The 12,873-nt window shown below is 35.9% G+C and overlaps 1 protein-coding gene across 6 annotated transcripts in view; it reads left to right on the forward strand.

Annotated features, from left to right (window-relative positions):
• SAMD8 (sterile alpha motif domain containing 8) overlaps nucleotides 1-11,385 on the forward strand; it is a 50,396-nt gene extending 39,011 nt beyond the window's left edge. For 5 of the 6 annotated variants that reach the window (XM_040485471.1, XM_040485474.1, XM_040485476.1 and 2 more), the window contains 3 exons: nucleotides 2,069-2,186; nucleotides 6,454-6,604; nucleotides 6,779-11,385. In XM_040485471.1, the coding sequence (XP_040341405.1) occupies nucleotides 2,069-2,186; nucleotides 6,454-6,604; nucleotides 6,779-7,083 (574 nt within the window). In that variant the 3' untranslated portion in view covers nucleotides 7,084-11,385. Of the gene's footprint in view, nucleotides 1-2,068; nucleotides 2,187-6,453; nucleotides 6,742-6,778 lie in introns of those variants that run through there. The other variant, XM_040485477.1, reaches the window with a different exon arrangement.
• Nucleotides 11,386-12,873: the final 1,488 nt, after the last annotated feature.

Genomic DNA, 12,873 nt, shown 5'->3' on the forward strand with positions numbered 1-12,873 from the left:
GTGAGGTAATACCTCCTTATTTAGTTACATTCTGAATGTATTCTGAACACAAAGATCAGAGTTGGCAATGTTCGGCCATTAGCCAATCGCTAACAGTCTAGCTTTAACTTTCTTTGGAAACAAACCGGAAATATCACTTTTTGTGGAAGGATAGAAACTCCTCCAAAGATGGTCTTTGGACAAGGATAGTGCTTGAATGGAAGACATTGTTCTCTGCTTGCAGGAGGCTCATTAGAAAAGGGATTATTTTGCACACCATGCACATCTGTCTAGCCAGTGTGGTTTGCTTAAGATGGTGTAGGAATTGATGAATAGAGACAGTGCTTCTTTGGCACTTCCACTAAGAAATATAAAGGAAAAAAAATTTTTTATTAAAAAAAAAAAGTATAAGGGAGGCTTCTTTCCTACTTTAGTGAGAGGAAATTATTTAAGTAAAAAGGCATAGTGAAGAAAAATTTTAAAGAACTCTAAAGTTTGTGGATCTGCTATCTGTTGTCTTTGGACACTGATGAGAAATAGGGACAGTTTCTTGAATTTTTGATCGGTTCTCCTCACCAGGAAGTGCTTGAGGTAAACCGCTGATGGGCTTCAGTTCCTAAGCAGCGGTTATTGCATCGCTTTGAAGGTGAAAAGAAAGGTTGATGATTGCTATTGTTGTCACACTCTCAGGCTGTATTGTGCTTCATTCTTTCCCATTTTCCAGCAATATTTTTAACTCTAAATTGCTTAAAACCAGAGGTGATTTAAGAACATGTATATCACTGGTGCTCTCTGATTTAACTTTGACTCACAAGACCCAGTGAATTTGAATTTATCCACTCTTCAAAACAGGAAACTGTGGTAGGTTTAGCAAAGCATAGCAGTGGCCAGTTAAATGCAAGTTTTGATGTTTAATTTGTCAAAGAAAGTGTTTCTCAAAATGTGGTCTTTGCACTACTTTCATTAGACTCACCAGGCTTCTTGTTAAGATGTAGATGCTTAAGCTCCATCCCAGTGTACACACTAAAATTTGAGATGTCTTAACCTGTGTTCAATGCTTTTTTGAGGGTGGGAAGAGCATTTCAAAAACGTGTAAAGCATAATTCCTGTTTTTAAGAATCTTATAGTCTGTTTTGGTTTAAGGCATTTAAAAAAATAATATGACAGTACAAGTGATATTACAGTGCAGTTCAAAATTTTAAGTTTACTTAATATAAAACTTGGTATTAAAAAAACAGTATTTAAAAAATTTTTCTATGTTTATTTTTGAGAGAGACAGAGCACAAGTGGGGGACAGGCAGAGAGAGAGGGAGCCACAGATCTGAAGCAGGCTTTAGGCTCTGAGCTGTCAGCACAGAGCCGGAGGCGGGGCTTGAACTCTTGAACTATGAGATCATGACCTGAGCCAAAATCAGACACTTAACCAGCTGAGCCACCCAGGCACCCCAAAAGACTTATTATTTTATACCTTACGTTTAACTTAGGAGAAGTTAGATAATGTTTCTTAGATAGCTACTATCGGTAACCAATTTACGGTGTTATTAATCAGCAAAAAATTCCCCAGAATCATGTGTTTAGTTTTACCTCTCATAAAATAAATAATTTATGAGCGATAGATGAATAACAGGGCTAACATTAAGCTAAGAATCAGGCTAGGTACTAGTCTTACTTCTTTCTCACTAGCTCCTTTACCTTCTCTTAGCCATATTTTCTTATCAATGAAATGATGCTCTTAGGTCTGCACTGTCTAACATGGCAGGTACTAGCCACATCTGGCTATTTAAATTAATGAAAATGAAATAAAATTAAAATTCAGTTCCTTGGTTGTACTAGTCACATTTCAAGTACTCAGGAGCCACATGTAGATACCTTATTAGTGCGGTTATAGAGCATTTCCATCATTGCGGAAAGTTCTATTAGACAATGATGCTTTAGATTGAAGAATTCTCTAAAATTTCTGTCCTCTTCAAAGAATCTAGTTCTAGTGGTTTTCCTGTCTGTTCTTCCTTTAAGTAAACACTTGATGCCTGGAGTTTTTTGGTTTGCTTTCTTCTGATCTTTCTCTCTTTTTTGGTCACTCTGTTCACAGGTCAATACTTCTTCGAAGGCTCTGTAGTCTGATGGGTACTGTGTTCTTGCTTCGCTGCTTTACCATGTTTGTGACCTCCCTCTCCGTGCCAGGACAGCACCTGCAGTGTACTGGAAAGGTAGCCTGCTACCTCTTCATCATTCTTTCCTTTTGTTCTTGGTGGGTTGATGGCACCATATATGTAATAGGGCTAAGATTTTGCTTTTAATAGTAAAATGTGCTTTTAAGTATTTTCAATATCTGTAAGAAATCTCTATAGATTTCTAGATCTATAGATCTCTATAGATTTCTAGAAATAATTTGGTAGTAATCTTAAGCCAAAATCTACCTCCCTGTTACATCAGTCCATTGAAACTGGTTCTGTGCCGTGAAGCTATAGAAAGCAAGTTCCTTTTGGGGCTGAGCCTGGGTGGCTCAGTCGGTTGAGTGTCCGACTTTGGCTCAGGTCATGATCTCACTGCTCGTGGGTTCAAGCCCCACATTGAGCTCTGTGCTGACAGCTCAGAGCCTGGGGCCTGCTTTGGATTCTGTGTCTCCCTCTCTCTTTGCCCCTCCTCCCCTGCTCGTACTCTCTCTCTCTCTTTCTCTCAAAAATAAACAAACACAGAAAGAAAAGAAAACAAGTTTCTTTCAATTGTCATTTTCCCTTTCCCAGTATACTGAACATCGTTAGTTCCTCATACGACATGACTCTGGTCCCTTCAGTGTCCTCATCACTCCTTTTTTAAAAGTTTTGCAGTTTGACCATATTTCATTTAAAGCATTCTAAACTCTATTCTAAACTTTACTCTTTCCTGGGGTATACTATACTAAATAATGGCTGATTTATTGTTTTTGTTTTAAACTTTGTAGCTTGTTTTGCTATATTGTAGACATATCTTCTCTTTTGATTAAATTGAAAGAGGAGAGATTATGCAGATGGGAACAACAAAACCCAGATAACAAAAAATTTTAAAAACCTGAAAACCACCTATACTATACAAAATTGGCCTTTGAGACTCATTAAATTTGGACAAAAGAATTTATTATCCTACTATTATAAACTTCCATGCTTTAGTTATGTATTCCCTAATATTCAAATGTATGTGTTAACAGCTTTGTTGTTATTTTAATATTCTTTGTAAAGTGTAAAACATAATTGTCAGGTCTTCTATTGCAATGTAAATAGCTGAAATGCCAGCAAGGGAAGATTAAGCAGCCAAAGGAGATCAAGAACTAAAAATACAGTCCTGAGCTGAAGGGTAACAAAACTTTCTCTAGGTATTAGGACACTGACCAGTAAGCAAGGGGGAAAGGTTAATATGACCCTTAGGATTTCATGTAAAGGAAATATTTTATTTTTTCTGAAAATATATAAATTGAAAAGTGAAAGCTCACATGGAGCTCAATTGGTTAAAAAGACTTCAGCTCAGGTTATGATCTCACGATTCATGAGTTAAAGTCCTGCATCGGGCTCGCGCTCTCTCTCTCTCTCAAAAATAAACATTAAAAAAAAAAAAGTAAAAGCTCACATAATTTCCTCTTTCACCCATCCCATAAATAATACTATTAACAGTTGGGTATATAGCCACATAGACTATTTTTAAGCATGCTTACACATTCACATAAGTTTATATAATAGATACTTTTTAAATAAAAGATGAGATTATATTGCAGATATTCTTTTAACTTATGTTTTATTTAATGTTAATTACTTTTTTCTAAAGAAATGCATATGGTTATACCTCATTTTTTTAATAGCTGCAGTGTCCCATTATATGATTTACCAGTTTCCAAATGATACACATTTATGTTGTTTCCAAATCTTACTCTTTATAAACAGTGCCTTTGTAAACATCCTGGTGCATTTATGTATTTTCACTTATTTAAACATCTACTTAAGATAAATTCCTGGAAGTGGAATTATGACCTCAAAGAACATGAACATTAAAAATAGTGATGATATTGCTCAAATGTTTACCAGAAAAGACAAATTTTTCACTACTACCTACACTGTATGCATATCAGTTTTCCCACTCTCATGCCAGCACTACTTATTATCAATTTTTAGAGTCATTGTCATTCTGATTAATGAAAGATAATGATATGAGACTTCTACGGTCTTATGTTTTCTATTTAAATCTTTACTCTTCTGAATTTGTTTCTGTACATGGTGTGAAATAGGGATAGAACAATTTCCCCCAAATAGTATGGTAATTGATTAGAAGAGATTTTTAAAAAGAAATATATAAGCTTATTACACTGAAAAGAGAATTTCCTGTAGCTGAGGGATTTAATTGTTGGGTCAGCCACTAAAGAGAATGATATATGTACATAGCGCTACAACATGTACTACAAAAATAAATTAGGTACCATTCCTCTATAGTATGGATAACCCTTTTTCTGTCTCTAATGACTGTTTTTCATTATCAGTTAGTTATATGTGGACATTTCTATTCAAATTTGCCCTAAATACTGTTAATTGCTTTTTTTTTTTTAATTTTTTTTTTCAACGTTTATTTATTTTTTGGGACAGAGAGAGAGACAGAGCATGAATGGGGGAGAGGCAGAGAGAGAGGGAGACACAGTATCGGAAACAGGCTCCAGGCTCCGAGCCATCAGCCCAGAGCCTGACACGGGGCTCGAACTCCCGGACCGCGAGATCGTGACCTGGCTGAAGTCGGACGCTTAACCGACTGCGCCACCCAGGCGCCCCCTGTTAATTGCTTTAAATTATAACCTACTTATTGACCTGTATTATTTGTTGCAGTTGTTAAAAATAGAAGGTTAAGGTGATAGTAATTAGCAATCAAGTCCCTTACAGTGAACTACATAGGGCATTTTCATTGAAATAAAGTAATTGCTTGAAATCTCATTCCCAGAAGTAGGAGGTTTAGGGACAGAACCAAGAAACTGCCTGTTTTTGAAACGTAGCAATGGACCCACCCTAAGGAAAGAACTACTTAAAGCAGATTTTTGTACCTTGTCTTATCAAGGCATCTTAGTCTGTTATGTTTTAATTTTTATTTTTCTGGAAGAATATTTGGGATATTTAAAATTGGAAGGGATAGGGAGACTTGAGTAACTGAGAAATGATTGCTTTCTTTTGACTGGCATCATTTTTTTCCTGTCCCTGGCTGAGATACATTTTCCTAGCAGTCTCTGTGCTTCACTGCCTAATTTCTTACTCTTACAAGAGTACTATCTCCAACGCTGTTCTTCTTAGAGGGCTTAGAGGAACCAAACCATGTGTATTTTAGTAACTTCTCTTTCCTTTTGTCTAATAATAAATTCCTCTTCTTGTCCTGCCCTGCTTTTTTTTTTTTTTTTTTTTTTTTTTTAAATCTAACTGGCCTTATTAAATGATTGATGAATTGGGCAGCACCCCATCTAGCAAGGAGAGTGGAATTCTAAGACTTAGGACTTTAGAATTGGTCTTCCTGGATTCACATGTGAACAAAGATTCACATCCTCGTTGTGTTACTTACTAACTGTGTGACCTCTCTAAGCCAGTTTCCTCATCTGCACAATTGAATCATTTCATAGGATTGTTGTGGAAATTAAATACAGTAACACATAAGGCACTTAGCAGTATACCTTACACATAGTAAATGCACACTAAATTCTAGCAATTTTTTGTACTGTTATTATGTGTTAAATGCCTTTAAAAAAAAAGTGACCTTTACTCAAACTCTTCCTCAAAATGGATTGCTTTTTTAAGCTTATGTGTGGGAGTTGGGATTAGATTTGGCTTTAAATAACAGGAAATTCAAGGTGGCATGGTTTAATAAACAAATGGTTTATTCTCTCTCATAAGAGAAATCTGAAAGTAGGTCATGTGTAATTGTATGGACTTAATTAACCACAACTCATGATTCTTCTGTCTTTCTGCTCTCCTGTATAGTTGTTGTCTCCTTCCTTTATAATTAGCCTTCCCAGAAATCTTTTACAATTCCACTTACATCTTATTTGTATAAAACTTAGTCACATAACCACACCAAGCCTGTAAGGGAGGATAGGAAATGCAGTGTTTGAAATTCTGTTACCAGTTAAGAAGGGGAAAATGAATAGACATTGAATGGTAGCCATTGTCACTGTCATAGCCTATTTCTTGTTGACAAGAACAGCCAGCAAATACTACTGTATTATTGGATTAAAACTTGGAAACATTTTGTGTAATAGTGACCTTTTCACTGTAAAGGAACTTCTAGTAGAGAAATTTGAATTACATTGATTTCATGTAATTACCAGAATATTTCTGACCACTCTTTCTTGATGTCTGGAATTAGACTGGGAGTCTGGTTGCTTTCGTTTAGATCTTATTTCTAAGTCACTCAGCATTTGAATTTCAATGGGAGTAGATGTTCAGAAGCTCCTACCTCTCTAATCTGTAGCTTTCTTTATAGGTATATGGCAGTGTATGGGAGAAACTGCGCCGGGCCTTTGCCATTTGGAGTGGCTTTGGTATGACCCTAACTGGTGTTCACACTTGCGGAGATTACATGTTCAGTGGTCACACAGTCGTCCTAACTATGCTGAATTTCTTTGTCACTGAATGTAAGTATCTCTTTAATGCTTCCATGCATATTAGATAACTGGCTGCAAAGGAGGCTGTGGGAAGGGTGTCAAGTTCTGTGAAGAATGAAAGGAACAGACTGATCTAAGAAACACATGACTTAGGAGCACTGGAAGGAATGTGGTTTTGAAACGATGTTTCTGTCCTTTTCCCAGATACACCAAGAAGCTGGAATTTCTTGCACACTTTATCCTGGGTTCTCAACCTCTTTGGAATCTTCTTCATTTTGGCTGCCCATGAACATTATTCCATTGATGTGTTTATTGCCTTTTATATCACGACAAGACTCTTTTTGTACTACCATACTCTAGCCAATACCAGAGCATATCAGCAGAGTAGGAGAGCAAGAATTTGGTTTCCCATGTTTTCTTTTTTTGAATGCAATGTTAATGGTACAGTACCTAATGAATATTGTTGGCCATTTTCAAAACCAGCAATAATGAAAAGATTAATTGGATAAAGACTACCTTTGTAATGGGTTCTTGATTTAAATATATAGTAGTTGTCGAAAGTGAGTAACTTTGCTTTCTCCCCCTAGGTTGTTCCTGGATGCCTTGCTTTTGGGCTTATATGTTGACAAAGTAAAGTTCATATTCTGAGCAAGGCTATGATTATAGAAATCAAGAACAATCAAGAGTCCTTACATATCTGTTTGAATAGGAAGCTTAAGTTTAAGTAGATGTTTCCTGACCCTTCTTTTTCAACAAACTTAATGTTGTGATTGAAGTCAGATTGTTACCTTTACCTGTTGAGTACTGGCTTGTTGAACTTAAGCAATTTGCTGGTTGAAAGTGGTTTTGTTTGTTTGTTTGTTTGTTTGTAATTTCATTAGGACTCTAGTCAAGAAATAATTTTTTTTAAGCTCCTTAATATCTTCAAGGGAAAAACCCCTACCAAGTGAGCAGTATTTGTTCTTTGAACTGATCTCTGTATTCTTCAAAATTGCAACTCTAGAAAGTAATCTGTATTACTAACAAATAATTTTTGCCTCCTGAACCATCTTTAAGAAAAGTATACTGAACATGCCAGGATGCCTGAAACAAGAAGAAAATGAAAGGGGCTATCCATGAGGTAACTGAGTACAAATATGGTACTGGCATTTTTCACCAAAGATAAAACACAAGATGCAGTTCCTATTTTGTTCTGAGGGCTCAGTATGACCATCAGTCAGTATTTTTGAGGGAAAAGTGGCTGCATCCATAAAAATCAAATTGGCTTAATTTTTTAGTGAGGTAGGTACCTGGAACAACTTTGTGCTGTGGTTGTTAGTTAGACTTATGACAACCCAATTTTATGCTATTTAATGATGTTATTTAATGAGTAAAATAGTGGAGTGTTTTACCAAATGTTAGATAAAGTTCTGATGTCTTTAAGTAGGGAGGTTTGCATGCAAAGAATATTTTTTCTATTTCTGAAAAGCAATGATAACAGGTTGCAGGCATTATACAATATTTGGTTTATTATTTGTCATTCTTGGCCATCAGAAGTAAACAGTCTCAAATATATTTGGATATAAAAAGGTTTTGTTGTTTTTCATTTTTAAATACAATTGTGTACATACATTCTTTCTATTTTGTCTTAATTTGGCAGTCAGGAAGTGATATAACTTAGTTACTGTTTACACTAGAAATTTAGTACCGTAAGTAATCTAACCCCTGTGATAACATTTGTCACTTTGCTTTTAATGATTTTAATAGTTATGACAGTAGAATGGTTATGGAATTGGAATTTGAGCCCCAACTGATTGAGCTTAGCCACTTGGAAAATTAAGTGTGTAGTTTTTACATTCCATTTTAAAACAAGGAGTTGGAAAAAGTGCTGACATATTGAGGTCTAAAATTAGGCCACTTAGCTGAAATCTGCTTGTCATGTGGGTGAAATATTTTATTTTTGCATTTTGAGTCCTGTTCCCACCCCTGTATAAGGTACAGAGGAGCTTGAAGGGAGTGAGCAGGAAAGGAATATTACGCAAACAAGTTTCAGCCAGTGCTGAATTACCCCAATTTGAGTCTACTCTGAATATTATATCTTATTTCTCACCTGAGAAATGACACAAGGCAATTCAAATTTTACTATGATTTTAAAACTCACACTTTAGAATCTTCTATCTTAAATTGTTGATTGTTTTACATGCTAGGGACAAAAATGCCAACATTTCATGTAAGGAAACTGCATAATCATGAAAGGTGAAGGATGTTTCCTCTGACTCTTGAGGTCAAATTATGTGTAACGAGCATTCTTTCCAAGTGACAGAGCAAGACTGTATTTTAGCTAAGGAGGGACTTAATGTTAGCTTTTGGAAAAATGTTTGAAGAAAATCTGTGGCAACATTAATTCAAGAATGTTAGATAGCTACTTAATGATAAATTTCCTAACATCAGTCTTCTTTCCTTTATATGGATTCTATTCTAGAACAAAATAGAAAAAAAAAAAATTGTAACTAACTTTGCAGAGTGCCTAACAGCAGACTGCAATGAGGATTGTAAAATAAGTTTTCAGCCTTGCATTTATCATATCTGATTTGAGGAAAAGGTAAGCTAGATTTATAATTTATAACTAATACAAGGCAGTGTTTACATAAATTCATCATCTCCAAGTCTCTTTCTTGGAAAACTTGGACACAAAATTCTTTTCCATTTCTTTTTTTAATATGAAACCTATATTACAGTTGTGTTTTGTTTTGTTTTGTCCAGAAACTCTCCAGATTTTGTCTTTGTATTTTTTTTTTCTTGTTAAAATCTAAACCATTGGAAAGGTGGTATTTATATTCACATTTTGGGTATGAATGTGGCTAGGTGGAGAAGCTACATGCCTTAGATCTATATATTTTTTTGCCCTGTCTTCAGTTGCAGGCTTGTGAAAGCTTATAAAATACTGAAAGTTCAGTATAGAAGGAACCAAGAAGGTTTTGGTTTGGGGAATGCAAACTGGAGGTTATATTGAAAGTCCTCAATGCATTTCTCTATGTTCCTGAGGGCAGTGTAGCCTTTTTTGTCTTTTTTTCTTTTTTTAAGTCCATGCAGGACATTGTTAACTGAAGGGTAATTGAAGTTAGTAGAGAGTAGGAGATTTTGAAGAAGGCACATTTATTGTTATTACTGAATAATTTGGGAGAAACCTTTTTTGGCTTTGCTGCAAAATTCTCAAATGCCTATTCTTTCCATAACTCTCTGTGGTCAGAATTGCTGGGGTAAAAATACAGCTTCCATATCTGATTAAGTATTTTTTTCGTAATCAGAAAGCAATGAAGGTAATCTTAGAACCAGTCAGCTGAAGAAATGTGGACTGTTCACAACAAAATACCTGTTGACTAAAAGACCTGCTGATTGTGTAATGATTTACACACACCACAAGTGGCTCTTTCTTACCCTGTACCTGCCTGAGTGTTGTTACTTAGAATTTCAAAAATCTTACAATTTGTAAATGGAAACTGAGGAGCCAAATCCTTTTATAGCTTATATGAAAGTCTGTTTTAGAGACATCTGTTTGGAAAGTGTTATTTATATTTCAAAGTCATATTCATAACACTAACCTGCTTTCAGTGTATTCAGCAAAAGGCAATTTCATCATTAGTTTTATAGTAAACATTTTTTAAGGATTCATGTTCTAAAATGCTTGAGAACGTTAACCATATTCTTGTTTTAAACTCTGTGATCTAATAAATTTACTTCTTTGATAGTCTTTGTAGACCTAAGTTATCCCTTAAAAAAAGTAATTATAGTAATAGTCATGTGTCAGTTCTTTAAGGTATTCAGGCATTTGAGACAAGAAAGTTCTCTTTTAGAATAGTCCAATAGCTTTCTTAAGCAGGATTGGTTTCATTTAGATAGTTTCAAAGCCAACAAAGCATGTCAGTTTTAATGCCATCTTTACTTGGTGGTTAAGATGGTGTGCACTTGTAAAAGTGTAGCCTGAATTACCCCCTTACCTCTGTAGAGGTGACTTGTTAGTAACATCAAAAGTCAGATTGCTTCACATGACAAGTGAGAAAGGAAAGAGGTTGAGGATTTTTCCCTCTCTGTGTTTGAGAAGCTCTGAATGACTGAAATTACGATGAAAGTAGGTTTTGGGTCTCCCCTCTCACCTACCCCTCACACCCAGTGAATGCCACCAATTTCAAGTAACTTAAATTTGGCCTATTATTTTGCATCAAGTTCAATAAAAATATCTATGAAATCTATAAGCCATAATTCAGCTACTGGTAAGGTTGGTTTTTAGAATATGTTTTACCCTAAATTAGCCAATGGACTTTTTATTCAGTGTACTCCATGTTTAAGCATAAGGTTGTTTTGTGCCTGATGTGGAGGGAGAAGGAATACTATGATAATTTTGTTGTTATTTCAGGTCTGTTTCAGTATAAACTACTGGCTTATTAGTTAGTCATCTTAAAAATGCTTAATTTTAATAATTTTTTTGAGAGAATCTATGGATTATTAGGACAATTGAAGTATTCCTGATATGGAACAAAGGAAGTGGAAACTGGTACTGAGCGGGGGAAGCAAAATTAGTTTGCTAAACTAAAGTGGGCATGTTTTGTTTTAAGAACACTACCTAAATGTCACTCTATCCACAGAGAAACTAGTATTACTTGAAGATGTGAACGTTCCTGTGGTAGCCATACCTTGAAGCACAGTATTGTATATAAGTAAATATCTTGATTCTAAATTAAATCCAGATTTAACTAATATATATTATTTTATATCTTTGTTGTATTAAAATGTTTAAAAACACTAAAAATAAAACATTTGAAAGTTGGATTGCAGTCATTTCTTTGAGTGTCTTGCATTCCTAATGCAGATGGTCTATTTTTTATACAGTAAGTGTTTATTTTTGTGAATGATTGGGCCCAGCAACTTTAAATCTTAATATGGTATCTAGTCCCGGGCATTTACTGATTCCTAATTGTCTTTTAGATAAGCCATTTGCTCTTTCCCCTTTCTTTTGTGTAAACTAGAGAAGAAAAGTGATCTTCCTGAAGGTGTAGAATAATTGTAGGTTAAGTTGAGAGGGAGAAAAAAGAAGCAAATTGCTAATTATTCTTGGACAGATTACAGCTTTTGTCTGGTTGGTTTTGGTTTAATTGTAGATTATGTTAGGAAGATGCCATCATCTTGGCAGGTCAGCTTTGGAAATAATGACAAACAGGAAAAGAAGGGAAAACAGCTGCTGGGGTAGCTCAGTAGCTTAGAACCATGGTGTCATTGGAACACTAAGCATTGTCATAGACCATATGAACTTGATCCATGACTGAACTTGTCTTCATGATCACTACTAATTGTAGCCTCTCTAGTAGTGGCCCCAGCTAGTCTCTCTTGAGAACTCTGGGAAGGAATAATCCAGGACAGACCCTAGAGTCTGCTTGATGGAATAGAAAAGGTACTGGATTTAGACTCTGAGGACCTGGGCATGAGTTGCATCTCTGCTGCTGTTTAAATTAGGTCTTTTCTGGGGTGCCTGGGTGGCGCAGTTGGTTAAGCATCCGACTTCAGCCAGGTCACCATCTCGCGGTCCGGTAGTTCGAGCCCCGCGTCGGGCTCTGGGCTGATGGCTCAGAGCCTGGAGCCTGCTTCCGATTCTGTGTCTCCCTCTCTCTCTGCCCCCCCCCGTTCATGCTCTGTCTCTCTCTGTCCCAAAAATAAATAAACGTTGAAAAAAAAAATTTAATAAATAAATAAATAAATAAATAAATTAGGTCTTTTCTTCCAGCTCCTCTTAACTTTATGTGTAAAATGGAGACCAAAAAAATGCCTATCTCCTAGGTTGTATCAAAGGCCAGATGTGAAAGTATTCTACCCTTGCTGGTTCAGTAGCTGGTACATAATGCTGAAATACTAGTTGAATTTAGGTCAATAAAACAGGATCTGTGCCCATAGGAAATTAATAATCTATCTGGGAAGTTGACATGAAAAGGTAGCCAACAACATTTGTTGGTGGAATAAACCTGTAGTTTTGAAACTGGCAGGTTGAACTTCTTCAGGGGTAGGGGAAAGGGAATTGGAGTTTGTACCATTCTTTTCCTTTTTTTTTCTTTTAAAGAAAAAACCCAGCACATTCTATTGGGACGCCTGGGTGGCTCAGTCGGTTAAGCAGTAACTCTTGATTTTGGCTCAAGTCATGATCTCTCGGTTCATGAGTTCCAGCCCCACGTGAAGCTCTGCACTGATGGTGTGGAGCCTGCGTGGGATTCTCTCTTCCTCTCTCTCTGCCCCTCCCCTGCTCTCTCTCTCTCTCATATATATAAACCTAAAAA

Source organism: Herpailurus yagouaroundi, unplaced genomic scaffold (assembly GCF_014898765.1).
Source record: "Herpailurus yagouaroundi ecotype Mexico unplaced genomic scaffold, PumYag 163, whole genome shotgun sequence".
Lineage (NCBI taxonomy): Eukaryota > Metazoa > Chordata > Mammalia > Carnivora > Felidae > Herpailurus > Herpailurus yagouaroundi.